Source organism: Ambystoma mexicanum, chromosome 3p, assembly GCF_040938575.1.
Source record: "Ambystoma mexicanum isolate Mex_15411 chromosome 3p, UKY_AmexF1_1, whole genome shotgun sequence".
In the NCBI taxonomy this organism is placed as follows: domain Eukaryota; kingdom Metazoa; phylum Chordata; class Amphibia; order Caudata; family Ambystomatidae; genus Ambystoma; species Ambystoma mexicanum.
Window position 1 is genome coordinate 1,219,566,905 of NC_090925.1, and position 16,419 is coordinate 1,219,583,323.

General features: G+C 48.6%; 1 protein-coding gene across 3 annotated transcripts in view; it reads right to left on the reverse strand.

Annotated features, from left to right (window-relative positions):
* The window catches only part of ANKHD1 (ankyrin repeat and KH domain containing 1), a 1,723,611-nt gene that overhangs the window by 800,191 nt on the left and 907,001 nt on the right, over positions 1-16,419 (reverse strand). For all 3 annotated transcript variants that reach the window (XM_069652665.1, XM_069652666.1, XM_069652664.1), the window contains exon 19: positions 6,135-6,277. In XM_069652665.1, coding sequence (XP_069508766.1) covers positions 6,135-6,277 — 143 coding nt within the window. The remainder of the gene's footprint in view (positions 1-6,134; positions 6,278-16,419) is intronic.

Genomic DNA, 16,419 nt, shown 5'->3' on the forward strand with positions numbered 1-16,419 from the left:
TGAAACCCAAAATCTGGGGACAGAAGAGGGCCTGGAGGCCAAAACCGACCTCACTGACCTCGATGTAGCTCTCCTCGGAGGATCCCCAATGTCTGGGGACTCCAGCGGCAAATTCTGAGAAAAAATTCCTGAAGGCTTTGACGTTGAGAGTGTTGACAACCTCGACATCAAGATCGCCGAAGGCCGACGGCGACGTGGGCTCGTATGACGGCAAGGCGTCGATGTCCGACTCGGACAGACGGCGCCGAACGCGTCAACGCCGGCCTCAAGCCCTCAATAGGTTGCTGCGGTCTCGCTGGGAAGAGGACCGACACCTAGAGACCTTTCGAAACCTTGTCCGTACGGGACCTCGATGGCTCCCAATGTGTGTCACGTCGTGAACCTGAGGCCGAAGGCGTGCGAGCCACAGACCGAGACCGATCCAGGTCAGCTTCGTCAGAAGGCTCGACCGGACCCGTGCCTTGCGATTGAAAAATCATCATCATAGATTTCTTGAAAGCTGCTCATTCCTCCGGAGTCGAGGACTTCGTAGTGCACGTAACCTTCCTCAAGGCACCATCCTCTGAGGAGGACGGGGATGGCGACCGGTGACAGCACTTCCGTGAGTGCCGGGATGAGGAAGACTAGTTGCAGGAACCACTCCAGGACCGAGAACCCTGGGATTCCTTCCGACGCAGAGAGTCGTCCCTCGAGTCATCGGTAGAAACCCACTTTGACTTGGAAGTCCGGAACTTAACAGGCTTCGAGCCCCTACCTACCTGTAGCTTCCCCTTCCGCAAGGCCTTTGCAGTGATCGACTGGCATTTCAAGCAGCAGTCTGTCGTGCAACTCGCCGAGGCACCACAAACAAATGCGATGGGGGTCAGTGAGCGACATCTTGGACTTGCAGTCCCGGCAGGTCTTGAAACCGGACTGCGGAGTCAGAGGGGTCGAAGAGAAAGACATCCACAATGAAGAAAACACACAAGGCGCGCAGAGTCTGACAAAGTTAACACGTTCACGGAAAAAACGGAACTGAGGCTACAGGCGCCGTGCGTCCTATTTATAACATCCTGTGACGTTGTCCTCGACAGAGGCCATCTAGTGACATGGACCAGACGCCATCGACGCAGGACGCCCTCTGCCGAAAAAAATTTCCGAAGTGCACAGCTGTGGACATTAAATGTCAAAGATGTGGAATGCGTTGGAGGACACAATCCATTCGAAGAAGTGTTCTAAGACTTCTTCGTATAGACTCCACTTGTGTTCCTCTGGCAGGGGATATCTGCTCAATGAGTCTGCTAGAGCGTTGAGTTCCCCTGGAACATTTTCTGTCTGAGTGCCCATTTCCAGATTTTCTGAGCAGGTCTGGATAGATTTGGAGAGCGTGTACCCCCCCCCCCCCCCCGTTTGTTGATATAAAACATTGCTGTGGTGCTGTCCGTTAGGATCTGCACCGACAGGTTTGTTAAATGGGGTTTGAATGCCTGAAGGGCTTTCAATACTGCCAGAGGTTCCAGCACATTGATGTGGTTCTGAGCTGCAGTGTGAGACCGAAAACCCTGAGCTGTGTGGTGAAGGTAGTGAGCCCTCCACTCTGCCAGTGAGGCGTCCATTGTGACCACTGCCTGTATATGTGGGTCATAGAAGGGTTTCCCTCTCGTCGGGTACTCTCGTTCACCAGCAAAGATTTTGTACAAGTGTTTGGGAAACGACCACTAGATCGTCTCACTGACCCCTTGCCACAGACCATTCTTTCGCCAACCACTCCTGTATGGACGCAGGCGCGCGTTAGGAACCAGGTATATGCAAGATGCCATCATGCTAATTAAACGCATTGCTTTGCGCACCCTTATCTGGCGGCCGGCCTGATATGTTATTTGCAGTAACATTTTTTCCTCTTTCCTCCGAGGGAAAGACCAATCCTCCTTCTGTGTTTAGAGCAGCTCCTAGGAACTGTTTCGAAGTGCTTAGCACTAGGCTTGATTTTTTCTCGTTGATTGAGAAGCCCAATTGAAAGAGGAGGTTGATGATGGTTTGGATGTTTTGTCTGCAAATCAGAGACGATTCCCCTGTTTTGAGCCAGTCGTCGAAGTAAGAGTACACTGGTATTGCTCCCCTGCGCAGGTGCGCTGCCACTACCGCCAGTACCTTTGTGAATACCCTTGGAGCCGAGGCTATTCCAAAAGGCAGCACTTTGAATTGGTAGTGCTTGTTCGCTACCTTGAAAACGCAAGAATCTTCTGTGCACTGGGAACATTGAAATATGAAAATAGACATCTTTCATATCCAGTGTTGCCATGTGATCCCTTTTTTAGTAGCGTGATTACCACTTGTAGCGTAGTCATGCAGAATTTGTGGCTTGGCATATTTGTTTGGAGGGCGCAAATCTAATACAGGGCGCATTGTTAGATTTTTTTTTGGCACAAGGAAGTAAGTTAAATAAATACCCGCTTACCTGGTTGGCTGGGACCAGTTCTATGGCGTCCTTTAATAGAAGCGCTGTTATTTCTTCTAGAAGGATCCGCTGATGTTCCTCTGAGTGGACTTTGTCTTGGGGGTGGTCACGAGGGCGTTGAAGTAGTTCTATGCAGTAGCCCCCTGCTACCGTGGACAGCACCCATCTGTCCAAGGTGATACCCTCCCATGCGTGGGTGAAGTTGGAAAGGCGTCCTCCTGCTGGAGATGCATGGGAGGGTACCTGCAGCGGAACGTCACTTGATCTGTGGTGGGCTGCCATCTTGAGCTGGGCCTCTGCCCAGATTACCACGACCTCTGCGTTGTCCTCGTGGACAGCCTTGGAAGGCTTGTCCTTGATTGTTGCCATAGGAACCTTGGCCTTGATGGTAGCCTGATCCTCTTTGTGAATTTTGGCCCCAAAAACGGCGAAAAGTACTGTTACCTCTTCGACCCGTATGCTTGTTCGTGAGCAGACCTAAAGATTTTAGGTTGGAATACTCTTCCTTTGCTTTCTTAAGTGCATCTTCTACAGCTTTGCCGAAGAGCACATTAGGTTCCACTGGCATATTTATTAGAGTGGCTTCTGTTTCTGGCCTGAAGCCTGACTGGCAAAGCCATGCATGCCTCATTATAATAGTTCCCTCTGCAATGACTCTGCCAGCATTGACAGCTGCATCGTAATTTGACTTGGAGACAAGTAGATATGGCCCTTTCGTCTGCTGCCACCTGAGCTAGTTGTGATTTAAGTGGCTTCGGGGTGTCCGAAAGTAACGCAGAAACCTCCTCCCACTTATGGCAGTTATAACTTGCCAAAAGTATGGCGGGATGGACTATTCTCGACTGGTAGGCAGCAGAAGGGGCAACCTTTCTGCCCATTGCATACAGTTTCTTGCTTTCCTTATCCGGTGGTGCCTCGGAGGCAGCAAGGGGCATGCCTGCTCTTTCTCTTGTGGTGGTGACAACCAATGAGTCTGGCTTCAATTGGCCTCTTATGTATAAGGGGTCTGAAGGTGCAGGCCTAAACAGTTTTTCCACACGCGGGTTAACGGCCTGTGTGACATTGGGAGCCTCTAAGGAAGGTTGTATTCTGCGTTGTACCGATTTTAGCAGTGGGATAAACTTACCTCCTGTCTTTTTGTCCCCCAATATTTGTTCAGCGAAGTCTCTATCTTCCTGTACCTCCTGTGTGTAAATACGGAAGTGTTCAGCCGCTTTGGCTAAGACTTCATTGAGGAGGAGTTGTCGACAGGTGAATCTACCACTGGGTGCTCTTGATCAATAGAAGAATCAATGGAGTACATGTTTGCCTACTGGTCTTCGTCTGGGTCTTCATCATCCCCTTAATAAAGTTCATCTGTTTCCTCTTCAATAAGAGGAGGGTCAGATGTTTTGAGAAATGAAAGGTCATCCTGGTCTTCTGGATCTATTTCAGGGTCATATAGATCTATAATCTTGCCTTGTACGGGGACATTAGAGCGAGACCTCTTAGCAGGGGGTTGAGAGGGTAAGGCAGAGGCTTGAGAGCCAGGAGGAGCTGAAGTGGGAGGAGTGGTGTGTAAACTTTGAAAGTGATCTGGGTTCTTTTCATAAAAATTCACCATTAAGGTCATTCTTCGCATAACCCAATCGATAGCTTGCGAAGACCATTCCTTCGAACTTGGATTACGATGGGCTGAGTGGAGATACCCATATTCTCATTAGTGGGAGGTATAATCTTAGGCCTAGAGTCTTTGGGTCTCTCTATAGGCTTGGACAGTATACCCTTTTGTGAGGACTTGTCCCTAGTAGGACTCTTGTCCCTATGAGGGGTCTTAGATGGCTTTTTATGATGTTTTTCCCCAACCTGGGGGCCAGATGAGTGTTTAACAGACTTTTTGGGGCCTGCCGTTTTATCAGACGATGAACGTCGAACTTCGGGTATGGGAGCCGAGGCTTCGCCCGCGGACAATCTGCCTTTGGAGGGAGTTTTTCGTGCGAACCCCTTAATGTCTTTCGATGGTTGAACCCCGTCATGTGGCAATCTTGAACGAGATTGCCCAGAGGACCGGGACTCGGTGGACCATTCACGGGGTGTCGAACGTTGTTGAGTATTCGACTCATCCGCCGAATGGCGACTGGGGCTTATGTGCTTGGTGGGGTTTGCTTTTGTAGTGCTGCTGCCGCCGGGTGTACCCCCCACAACATGGCCGCCGGCCTGTTCTACGGGGTCTTGGGTCTTCGCTTGAGTAGCTGAAACTACTCCCGATGCCCTCGCCGTCCGAATGTGCGGCGTTGCCGCCATCGCTAAAGGCTCCCCCTACTTCCATGGCCTCAAGTTGCCTGGTGTAGTCGGCCCAGCGTTTTGTGGAGCGGTCCTTCAACGTCTTAGGCTTGAAGAACTTGCACGCTCGACAAGACGTATTGACGTGGTCTCTCAGGAGACACAAATTGCAAACTAAGTGTTTGTCGAACCCAGGGGAATTTGGAGCGCCAACTACCTTTTTTGAAGAATTTGCGATTACACTTAGGGCAGAATTTAAATCGTGTATTTGATAATTATGGGTTATGGAAATGGCAGCTGGGCGAACAAAGTGTAGGAAGGGGACAATATGCATTCTAAAATGGCCTCCACCCTCTCTCCCTACTGTCTGGGCCGAGGTGGCCTTCCAAGGCCGTATGGTCCGTCGTAGTGGTCTTCGGCAGGCTGTTTTCTTTCTCTTTCCTCTGCGTGGTGTTACGGCAGTCAATGAAAGGATAGAAAGAAAAACAATCTTAATTGTATAATGTCAATGGCTTATCGTCGAAAGGAGCTCGGCTATACGCGTCAGTCTAGAATGGCTGAAAAAACAAATCTAAGGGACCTGGACGCGTGAGGCATCAAGGGTACAGTGGTCGTCACACTAGGGATAGTATTACTGGCACGTCCCGTCGACGTCCCTTTTCGAGTTTCGAAAACAACTAATACTCAGCAGCTTTCACTAGATGTCGGCCTAGGCACAGCATGTGATCTAAGCAGATTCCACAAGCCTCAGAAATATATATATAATACATTACTCATCGTAATCGTATTTCTGATGCTTTTATCTGCATAGATTCACATGCTATGCATTGGCCGACATCTAGTGGAAGCTGCAGCTTATTAGAGTTGTTTTCGAAACTCACAAAGGGATGTCGACAGGGCGTGGCAGTAATACTATCCCTAGTGTGACGTCTACTGTACCCATGGTCCTTCACGTGTCCCTCAGATTGTTTCCCCTCGACCCCCGCCATCATTGTCGGACATCAGATTTGAGAAGCTGGTGTGTCTACTAACTTTATTGTTGCAGTCACACTGCACCCCCAAACTCCCTCCCGCCCCCCCCGAGGGATAAAAGCGTTGATTCAACTCACGCCATCAAGCATATCCAAGTTAAGAAATCTGTGTGAGGATGCAACCCATCCAAATAAACATATTATAATAGCTAGTTAGGTTGCTGCAGTCTAGATCTTGAAAGTTGTATAATTTCCCTCAAATGTTCACTTATTTAGCTTAGCTTATTGAGACACATGGAAAAAAAGCCTCACTCTGGGAAAAAACAGTAATAATACAATAAAACATGAAATAATGCTCTGGTTCACTCAAGAATGCCACAACATGACAAAAACATCAATCCAATCCTTGAAACTTGTTGGCTGTTTGAAACGAACACCAGAAGTAAAGAGATAAAAGACATTACCTTGAATTGATTTCTGCACCAGCATTAAGGAGAATCTTGATGATGTTTACGTATCCTCCTGATGCAGCGAGGCTAAGTGGTGTGTAGTCAGAAACATTCCTATGCTCTTTATTTGCACCTCTTGCTAATAGTAAATCCACCACCTAAAATGCAGATGGAGAAATTGTTATTTTATAAGTGCCAAAAATATGGAAATTACCATTTATGGGGCCTAAAAGCTACAAACTAGTAGAGCATAGGAAAAACAAATTACATACCTCGGTAATGTCCTTTCTGATAATTGTTCTTCACACAGATTTCTCATCTATATGATCTACGTGCCTCGCTCACGGTGGAATTGACATTGGTGCCAGTACATATGAAGCCACTGCGGTCCATGACCTCAGTTCCACCCTTTTATTTCCCCACTCAGCCACTGAGGACAGCAGGAAATATGAGGTGTGCACACACTCCACCAAGGAGGGTGTAAAGAGTGGAGGGGGTCATCTGTATTTCTGCCCACTATATGATTGGGGCAGATGCAAATAACTCCCCAGCCAAAGATCCCAATGGGCAACGTTGAACGTGCAGGTCAGGTAGAAAAGTTCCCTATTGAGGGAACTCATGTCCCCGGCACACTGTGTATGGCCTAAGTATACCAGCCAAATTCTTATTACCAATGGGCTATTGGGCTATCCTAGTATGGGCAAGCCTCTTGCTCATTGTACTTTCAATGCAAGTCTAATTTTTTAAGAATATTTCATACAAACTAACTTCAAGAATAAAGAGGAAAAACCTATCAAAGACTAAAAGCATGTTGACATTTTTGTTCACACTGGTCGCTCATTTATCAAGTGTTGATTACCTAGTTTCTCCATGAAAAAGTTGTAACTGGGTACACTTAAACTATAGATAAATGTCCAATTTATTCAACAAAAAATAAAAAGGGAAATAATGCTGACCTTCAGTGTTTTTCTTTAAAAATGCCTCGTTGGGCTAGTGGTTACAATTGGCAGTTGTAATTTCAAACCAGTTAGTCTGTCATCAACCAATGATGTATTTTAATCTGCAAAGAAATTGCAGTCTACTAGAACTAAGATTCTCGATATGTAGGTCATCTTAATTTCATAGTAATATTAGTGTGAAAGTCTTACCAAGAGGGAGTCTTGTTGGGTTAGAAGTAATCCAGTGGGTTCAGTTGAATTCAATATCAGTCTAGTCGGTGGGTCTGTTCTCGTTGGGATGAGAAAAGGCTATCCTTATGACTTCTAGATGTCCATTGGGCATCCTAGTGCTTCTAAAATGAATGGAATAAATGAATGAGATGTACCAATAGAGCTACGTGTGAGTTTTTAAGTTGAGGAGAAGGTTAGAAAAAAAGAGCAGGAGATAGGATGCCTTTCTTACTTACTTGAAATGACTGTGTAGCTGAACAAAGTAGTGGCCTGGAGGTTCAGAAGTCACCAAGTCGCTTATTTGTAAAAAGATGGCTGCTTTTTGTATACAAGGCTGCCTGTGATGTCATCACGCGCATTCGCGTTTCTTGTCACAGGCATTGCGTGAAGTTTTAATTGGTATACCTGAAGCAATGTTAGTCAACGTAATGTTCATGGTTTCCCAACAGTGGGTATAATATCTCCACTGTGAGAGAAAAACAGGGGCAAGGCTATTCGAAGAACCCATGGACATCCACTGTTTATTCCCGTGACGTCATCACACGCATGCGCGTGTGACATCACAAGTATGCCACCAAGTTGATTTCAATATTTGGACAAGTTTTAATTGAACCATGGTCATTTTTCGAGTGTTTGCTGTTTTCTATATAGTTCACAACTGCAATTGCAGAAATATACACAGAAGGTTTAATATTCGTGATGTCATCTCGCGCATGCTCATGTGAAATCACAAATATACTGTGAGGTTATTTTTTTGTATTTCGGAGTTTGGACAAGATCTTGAGCCATGATCGTTGTATTCCAAATAATGGTTGTTTTCTGTACAACTACTAACTGCAATTGCAAGGAAAACTTTAAAATACATACTTTTTACTGATTCGTATTAAACCGTGATCTCATCTTGCGCACACGCGTGTGATGTCACAGGAGAACTTGAGTTCATTACTAGGCTCAAAAGGAACAATTAAATGTGTTATAGCCATGATCATTGTATTGACTAATGGTTATTCTGTAAACCGAATGGAAAAGAAGTTCCACGGATGTCTCAATCATCCGCAGTCACAATTGATACCCGTTATCCCGTGATGTCCGATCACGCCAAGGCGTTTCACGTCTCAAACATTATGCGCCATGCGACACCAGGAATGTCATCTATGCACTCTGCTATCCATGCCGCAAGTACTATGTAGGCAAAACAGCACAAAGGGACAAGGACAGATGGATGGAGCATAAATCAAGCATCAGGACAGGGAATAACAAATCAACAGTCTATAGACATTTCAAAGAAAATCAACACAACACATCACAGATGAGAGTAGTTATCCTAGAAGTAATTCATCCACTTCCAAGAGGTGGAGACTAACCGAAAAAGTTGTCAATGGGAATTATTTTGGATACACAGGCTTAATGCTATGACCCCCCCCCCCCCCCCCCCCCCCCACCCAACAGCCCCTTAGGGTTTAACAAAGAATACTACTTAGGGCCCTTCTTCTGACTTAGAAGGTTTAGCCATAAGAACGTACTGCTCTGTCAAGACAGTACACTCCTTCAGGATACCGACATCGACCAAGTTTGGGATAGCTTTGAAAACAATGATGGAATGTTAAAATAGACCATGTATTGATTTGCAAACTCACTAGAACAGTCCAAGAAGATTGTGCACTCATTTCCGAGACAGAGACTTGCAGACTGATTGTACAGTGAATATTGTTTGTACATAGCGAACCATTGTGGAGATTAGAATTATGGATGATTGTTAGGCAGCATTGTATGCAGTACCCTTTGGGAACACTACACACAATTAAGACTACAAGTGACAGTACAATTTCACCTTTGGTACAAGCCTGTACTACACAGTTATAGTGGTAGCAGTAGCGGAGCAGCCAGACTTATCTCAAGAGTAAGTGAGCAGTACAAATAGTTACACAAAGGACAGAAATTACTACGGTTCAGGCAAACACTGACTCAAGGTTTCTAAGTAAAAGAACATATTTACTCAACAGTTATATAACATTTCGCTATTATAAGCAAGATAAGAAATCACAATCATAAATACACCACACCACTTCCCTTAAATTACAGACAACTTAGGCTCAAAAAAATGAAGTGGGAGCAAAATGGCACGCCAGCAATTTAAAAGGGAGGGAAAGACAAAGTTATTAGAAATTAGGCAAAACCAACAGGTAAGTAATCAGAGCAATGGAACAAGAGGGACTACAAGGTTAAAATCAGATAGAAAAGGATTAGGGCCAAAGTCAATGGTTCAAAAGTCTTTTGTTAAAGATAATAGGTTCAATGTAGTTCGCAGGAAAATGCGTGGCACAGATTCTGGACGAGGTTGGTTAGTACCAAAGTTAGTTCAAAGAGAAGAGAAGGACAAGGCCTCGGATTGGAGAAAGATTTCAAACACTTTCACTGCGGCACAGCGAAACGGACAACCGGATTTGCACAGTACCTTAAAACGGAGAGGGAGCTGTAGCTGAGGCGGACGTTCCTGGTGGTTCCTGCAGGCTCACGGTTCCTGAAGCGACTGTCGGACAGACACGAACTAAGAAGACTGGAGGGTCCTGAGCCATCCAGGGAAGAAGCCAGCAGCAGAGCAAAACAACGAATAAAAGGTGCGCTCCTTAAAACCCAAGCAGGGTCTGAACTTCCTGGCTATCCGGCCCACTGTTGCTCTGTACAGCGAATTTGACCAGAGGAGGGGTCCTGGCTTGTAGTTTGGGCAAACTGGTTGGTCCAACCAGCTCAAGGGAAGAAGTTTCCTGGAGGATCTTCTCTGTCGTCGGACTTGGAGATTTGGACCTGCAGCAGGGCTTCACCGGGCGGTTCAGTCGTGGCAGGGGTCCTCTTCGTCCAGTTCCTCGTTGGTTCTTACGTTCCAGTGGAGATTCTGCTCTTCCAGTCCCAGAGACCTGCTTTTTATGCAGTTTTCTACCATTCATACAGCCTGGCTGTCAATCACACAGCAGGGTTGCTGGCCTGGCAAGGACAGTCCCCTTAGCCAATCAGACAAGAGTGCGACTTGGGTTACTAAGGCAACCCATGGCAGGGGTCCGAAGATCTCTCCCTCACATCCTGCCTATCTAGACTATCAGGCGCCTTAAAATGCATTTGGTCAAGTGGGTTTATGTTCGAGGCTAATATAATAACCTAGAACAATACCACGTTTATATAATATAATCGTGGTAGGAAAGTTAGGGTGGATACCACTGCCACCAGCCAAGTCTTGACTTTAAGGGAGCGAAACAAGGCTCCAAGAGGCACAGACAAAAGGGATAAGAGTTAACCCTTTCCAGTACTCCATGTAAGGTGGGGTGTACTGGGTCTGTAGTTTAAAGTGACTATATAAAGTTAATGGCAACTTTACCTGTTTCTGGGGGGCAGTAGTCAGCCCCAGAAAAATCGAGTCATTGGGAAGTCTCAAAGACAACCCTATGTCACTGCACTGAAGGTGCTGTGCAACACAAAAAGTGGTTCACATGGAGTAGGTGAGGCTCAAATGCCCAAGATCACAAACAGTGAAAATACACACAGCAAAACACGAGAGTGGGGAAAGGGCTCACACTCTTACCAGGTGAAAAAATAAAACCTAGAAATCGAGCAAACCTGCTGAGGGACTCATTAGGGAAGGGGAATCAGCCATTTAGTGAGAATTCTCCCTAACAGTGAAGACCCGGTAAAAGAACATTCCGGTCCCTCAGCACCGTCACCGGGAGGATCTACTGACCGCTCGGCCGGTAGCTGATACAGGCTCGGTATTTGGGCTGGTACCAGGACCTATCCGGTCCCTCCCATGCGGGCGAGTCCTTGGGAAGGAGTCTCCCTTGCGGGGTCCACTTGAAAAAAAGAGACCCTACCTTGGGCTTGGATCTTTAGGTCCTCTGGAGGCGATCTGTGGAAGAGCTCCCTCCACCTGGCTAGTATGTTCTTCAGAGACCTCGAGGAAAGCGTGGTGCACGCGGTACAAGCTTGCCAGCCGTGGTCAGGGCCAAGGCACCGTAGGCAGAGGGCGAGGGGATCCTTAGTCGGGAAGAGCCCGTCGCAGGACGGACACCTGATGAACCCTGTCGAAGTTGACATGCGCCGGGGAGGAGCGTGACGCCTGAGGACCGAGTACCTGAATGATAAAAAGACAAAGTATTATCCACGCATGGAATTACATGGCCGAAGCCAAACCCACGAGCGCTGGTGAATTCGGCCCGTTCCAGTCGGTGTAGAAAAGGGGACTGGGGTGTTGCGCCGGCGGGCAGAGTCAGGGCAGCGCATGCTCCCAGGGCCGCACCTCAGAATTTAGGGGGAAGAAGGTTTTTTTCTGGTGAAAAAGGTTCCGTCTTCTGTCCCTTGGAAGGGATGCCCATTCAGTATGGAGGAAAGGGTACAGGACATAAGAGTATGCTGGCCGGCTCCACTTGGGAAACCATCTCTCGATTCCAGGAGGCTGCGCAGTGTAACTGCAATTTAGGAATTGGTACCACCATGCAAAGGCCACTGTTCTGCTGAGAAAATGCCCCCGGGGCCTCTGATGGCTATGATCTCTCTGATGGGAAAATTCTCTCGGAGCTCCTGTCCCAAATGAGGCCCAGGAACGTTAGAGTGCCTGGGCTCCAGCTGTGACTTCCTGAGATTGATGGGAAATCCCAACTCGTGTAGTGGGAGCCTAAGGGCAGAGGCGGTGTGGAGGACTGCCTCTGGAGACCTTGACCTGATGAGCCAGTCTAGGTATGGATCGAAGTGGTGACCCTGGGCCCCAAGTTGGGCTGCCACGCGATCATCCGTCCTGTACATACCCTGGGGGCCAGATTGAGGCCAAAGGGTAGAAACTTGTATAGGAAATGGAAGCCCATTTATTCATTTTATTTATTGCATTTGTTGTACGCCCAGAATCACGGCGTAGTTGTGGTCAGCTTCAAGCAGTCAATTAAAGAGGTTAATTACATAGTTACACATATACATGGAGAGAATAATACAGTTTATCAGGTAGCATTCATAGCATATATACAAACAGATTCCTGCCTATGGTCAATAGTGACAGGAGGTTGCCTCAGAGCTAGGGGGAAACGGGACAGGCTCTGTTAAACTGTTAAATAGCCATGTGTTTAGTCGTTTCTTAAAGATGGGGAGTGGGGTTTCGTTTTTCAGATTAATGGGGCGGGTATTCCAAAGAGAGGGTGCTAGTACTGGGAAGCTTATTCCTCCATCTCTATTCTTGTACCGTGGGGTGGCCAGGAGAGATTTAGTATTAGATCTTAAATCTCTGTTTGCTACTTTTTTTGTGATGGATTTACTCAGTTATGTGGGGGATGTGAGGTTAATACATTTGTGTGTAATGCACAAAGCTTTAAATGTGATTCTGGCTTTAATAGGCAGCCAGTGAACCTCTCTTCTGATGTGGGCGATGTGATCTGATTTTTTTAGTCCTAGGGAAGCTCGTAGGGCTTTATTTTGGATGAGCTGGAGTTTGGCTAAATTGGTCTTTGAGGTGCCTAATAGTAGAACATTACAGTAATCTACTTTAGATAGTATTAGGGTTCTGGCTAATGTGATGCAGTTGGCTGGGGTGAGAAACTGACGGCTGAGAGCTATAAGTTTAGCTGTGTAGGATGTGGAAGAGGCAAGGGCATTGGTATGCTTTGCCATAGATTGGCTTCAAGGTAGACACCAAGTGTTTTGACTTGTTTAAGGACGGGTATGGTTGTGCCATCAACTGTAATACAGTTATAATCAGAGTGGAGCGAGTTAATTTTAGTGGGAGAGCCCACATGATCCTGAGCTACGAAAAGACCGATGGGGTTGCTGATCCGTACGTGAAGGTAAGGATCCTTCAGATCCAGGGAGCACATGCAGTCTCCCGTGCACAATATCTCTGCAATACACGCTTGGGGAACCATTGTATGGTGAAAATCTTGAATAGGCGACCAGACCCCGCTGGGAGGCCAGGCTTTCCACCACTGCCTGCCTCTCTACATGCAAGCGAATTTCCGCCAACATTAAAGTTCAAATCTTTGGGAGCGGAGGGGGGGAAGAGAGGCGGAGGAGGGATCGGTAGACGGGAGCCCGAGGACAATGCGTGGAGGACTGTGAACCCCGTGCGCCTGCAGATGAGCGCCTCTGGCTATATGCCCTAGGGATGGCTTTAGTGAAGATGGATAAGGATTCAGCAGTCTGGGGACTGTTCTTACTCTCATCAAGTTCCTAATCTGTAGTGGAACGAAACAGGCCGCCCACCCACCCAAGGGAAGGGCCAGTATGTGTTCCTGGGCGTCCGGGTTGAATTTGGTCACCTCGTAGACGGTAGTGCTTCTCCTGCCAGTAGCAGTGCAAACGACACCACCTGCGGTGTCAATGCGCACCACGGAGGGCTCCATTTAACTATTTTTGGCCACTGCCAGCCCTGCCTTGAAGGACGAAGAGTGTGGCTTTGAGAGTGCCAACAGCAAGGGGGGACCCTCCTGCTGCCTCAACTTGGCATCAGGGCGCCTGTTGGTAGGCTACGTCGAATGGGGTTCATCTGTGACATGCTGACCCAAGCCGGCTACTGAGAAGGAGGCTGTGGGGCTTCCAAGACCGCAGGAGCCGGTGTTGTGGGTACTGGCATGGACAGCTGGAGCTGCACGGGAGCCGGAGGCGCTGAAACAAAGGCCGAGTGGCCGTGGGTGCTAGCGACTGAACCAGAGGGAGCATGTCCCTGAGGGTGATGGCTTTTAAAGTAAACCTGTCTTCACAGGCCAGTGGAGCGCTTGGAGGCGTGGGGCCCTGAGAGTGCTACAGCCTGAATCCACTCTGCCTTACTGTCTGCAGGGAGATTCGGCCCTGCAACGATGAAGGGTATGCTGTGGGCCACCTACTTAGTGGAGACTAGTCCCACCTGGAAACTCGTTCCCCTATCTGTTCCCCAAAGGGGGATGTGTTGGGAGAGCCACCATTTTATCTGGCCCAGCGGCTATTTTGTCGGGCTGCGTGCCTGTGTCGTGGTGCTTGCCGCGTTGGGCCCCGCCTCTTCCAAGACACCTGGCGGTCAAGGTTGAGACCTACCCTGCACCTCAGGACGGGGCCTGGTAGGCGGATTGCCACAGGCAATGCTGCCTGTAGGGCTGCGTACAGGCACCTTGCTAGACATCTGTCTGGAACTGGGAGGTAGCTCTTCGGGCCTTACCCCGGTAAAAGAACCTTGCGGCCCCTCCACTCAGTCACTGGTAGGATCTCGCAACCCCTTGGCCTTGCGGCCAGTAGCTGTAGTAGCAGCCTCGGTATCTGCACTGGTACAGGTACCTGGAAGGTCCCTTCCATGCCTCCTGGACAGAGACATGTTTGCGTGGTGTGTGGTGCGTACAGGTGCCCCCCCTTGGACATTTGTCTGGTACTGGGGCATAGGCCCTAGGGTGTAGACCCAGCAATTGAACCTTGCGGCTCTGGCTTGGAGCTGAACCAAGCAGCCTTGGTACCAGGACATGAAAGGTCCCTCTCACTCCTACACTTCCTAGGTGGAAGGAGCTGCTGTTGTGGTGTACGTGGAGCCTACAGGCACCCACTGGGAAATTTGTCCGGTACTGGGGCATAGCCCTTTGAGCGTAGACTCAGTAATAGACCCTTGTGGCCCTTCAGCGCAGTGTCCGGTAGGATCTAGCAACCCCCTCGGCCTGACGGCTGGTAGATGCAGCAGCCTCAGTAGTTGCACTGGTAACAGGACCTGAAAGGTCCCTCCCGCTCCTATGCTTCCTGAGAAGGGAGTCACTCATGCGGTGTACGTGTTGCGTACAGGCACCCCCACGGACATCTATCCGGTGCTAGGGCGTGGCCCCTCAGGCAAAGACCCGTTAATAGAACCTTGTGGCCTCTTAGTGCAGTGCCCGGTAGGATCCGACGACCCCTCGGCCGGTAACGATAGCAGCCTCGATACCTGCACTGGAACAAGAACCTGAGAGGTCCTTCCTGCTCTATGTGCCAATGAACAGTGCCCCTACATTGGGCCTGGACTTGTCCTGACTAATTCCTTTGAGTCCTCTGGCCTAGGAAAAGCCCCATCCACCGGGCTAACTTGTTCTTCAGAGTGCGTTTTATGCGCATTACATGCGGTACAGGACTCCCAGCTATGGTCAAGGCCAGGGCAGTGGAGGCAGAGAGCGTGATGAGACGTAGGGAAGAGCCCCTTGCAGGCTGAGCACCTGCTGGACCCTGTGGTCGTTGAAATTTGCCGGGGAGGAGCATGGCGCCAGAGGACAGAGGTATCTGATTAAAGACAAGAAGATAAAAAGAAAATACTTATCCGGGGAAGAGCGCGTGGAATTAGAAGACCGGAGGCCTAACCCAGGAGCGCTGGTGAAAGCGTCCCGATCCCATTGATGCGGAAAAGAGGACTGGTGAGTGGTGCTGGTGGGTGCAGTCAGGGGAGCCCATTCTCCGAGGGCCGCACCCCTGCGCGCCTCTAGATTTAAAGAGAAACGCCCATACAGTATGGAGAAAAAGAAGACGGGACTTAAGAGCATGTTTAAATATCACCACATCACATTTGCCTCGCAGGCCCACCACACAAGATCCTGTGCAACTTGCTCAGTACCTGAAGGTTTGTCATCCTGCCTGAGAATTGTGACCATTGGCATCCGAGGGCCCACTGGAGGGATCCCCTCCTTAGGCAGACCTCAGAAACAGAAAAATGTAGAATGCCATGAGACCAACCAACCTCAGAAAATCAAAGGCCGGCAGATGATGGGCGTTCTGAAATTGTGTCACCATCTGCAAGTGAAGTTAAGCCCTCAACTTGTATGATGAAGCCTTTCACAATGAACAGTCCAGGACTGCTCCAATTGCAGCTTTTGGGAAGGTGTCACCTGGGACTGGGACCTGGGATCAGCCAGCGGTCTAGGTAGGGAAAGCAATCCCTCCCCTCATTAGATTCTCTGCCAATACCGAAATTAAACTTGGTGAAGACCCTCGGGCAGAGGTCAGCCCGAAAGGCAGTATTCGAAATGGAAAGCAAGATCTTGCAATGGCGAAGCTCAAGTACTACCTGTGGATGGGATATACATGCACATGAAAGTAAGCATCCTAAAGATGGAGTCACACCATCCAGTCCTGGAGCTGAAGGACCTCAAGGATACGCGAAAGAGTGACCATCTTGAATCTGTCCTTCC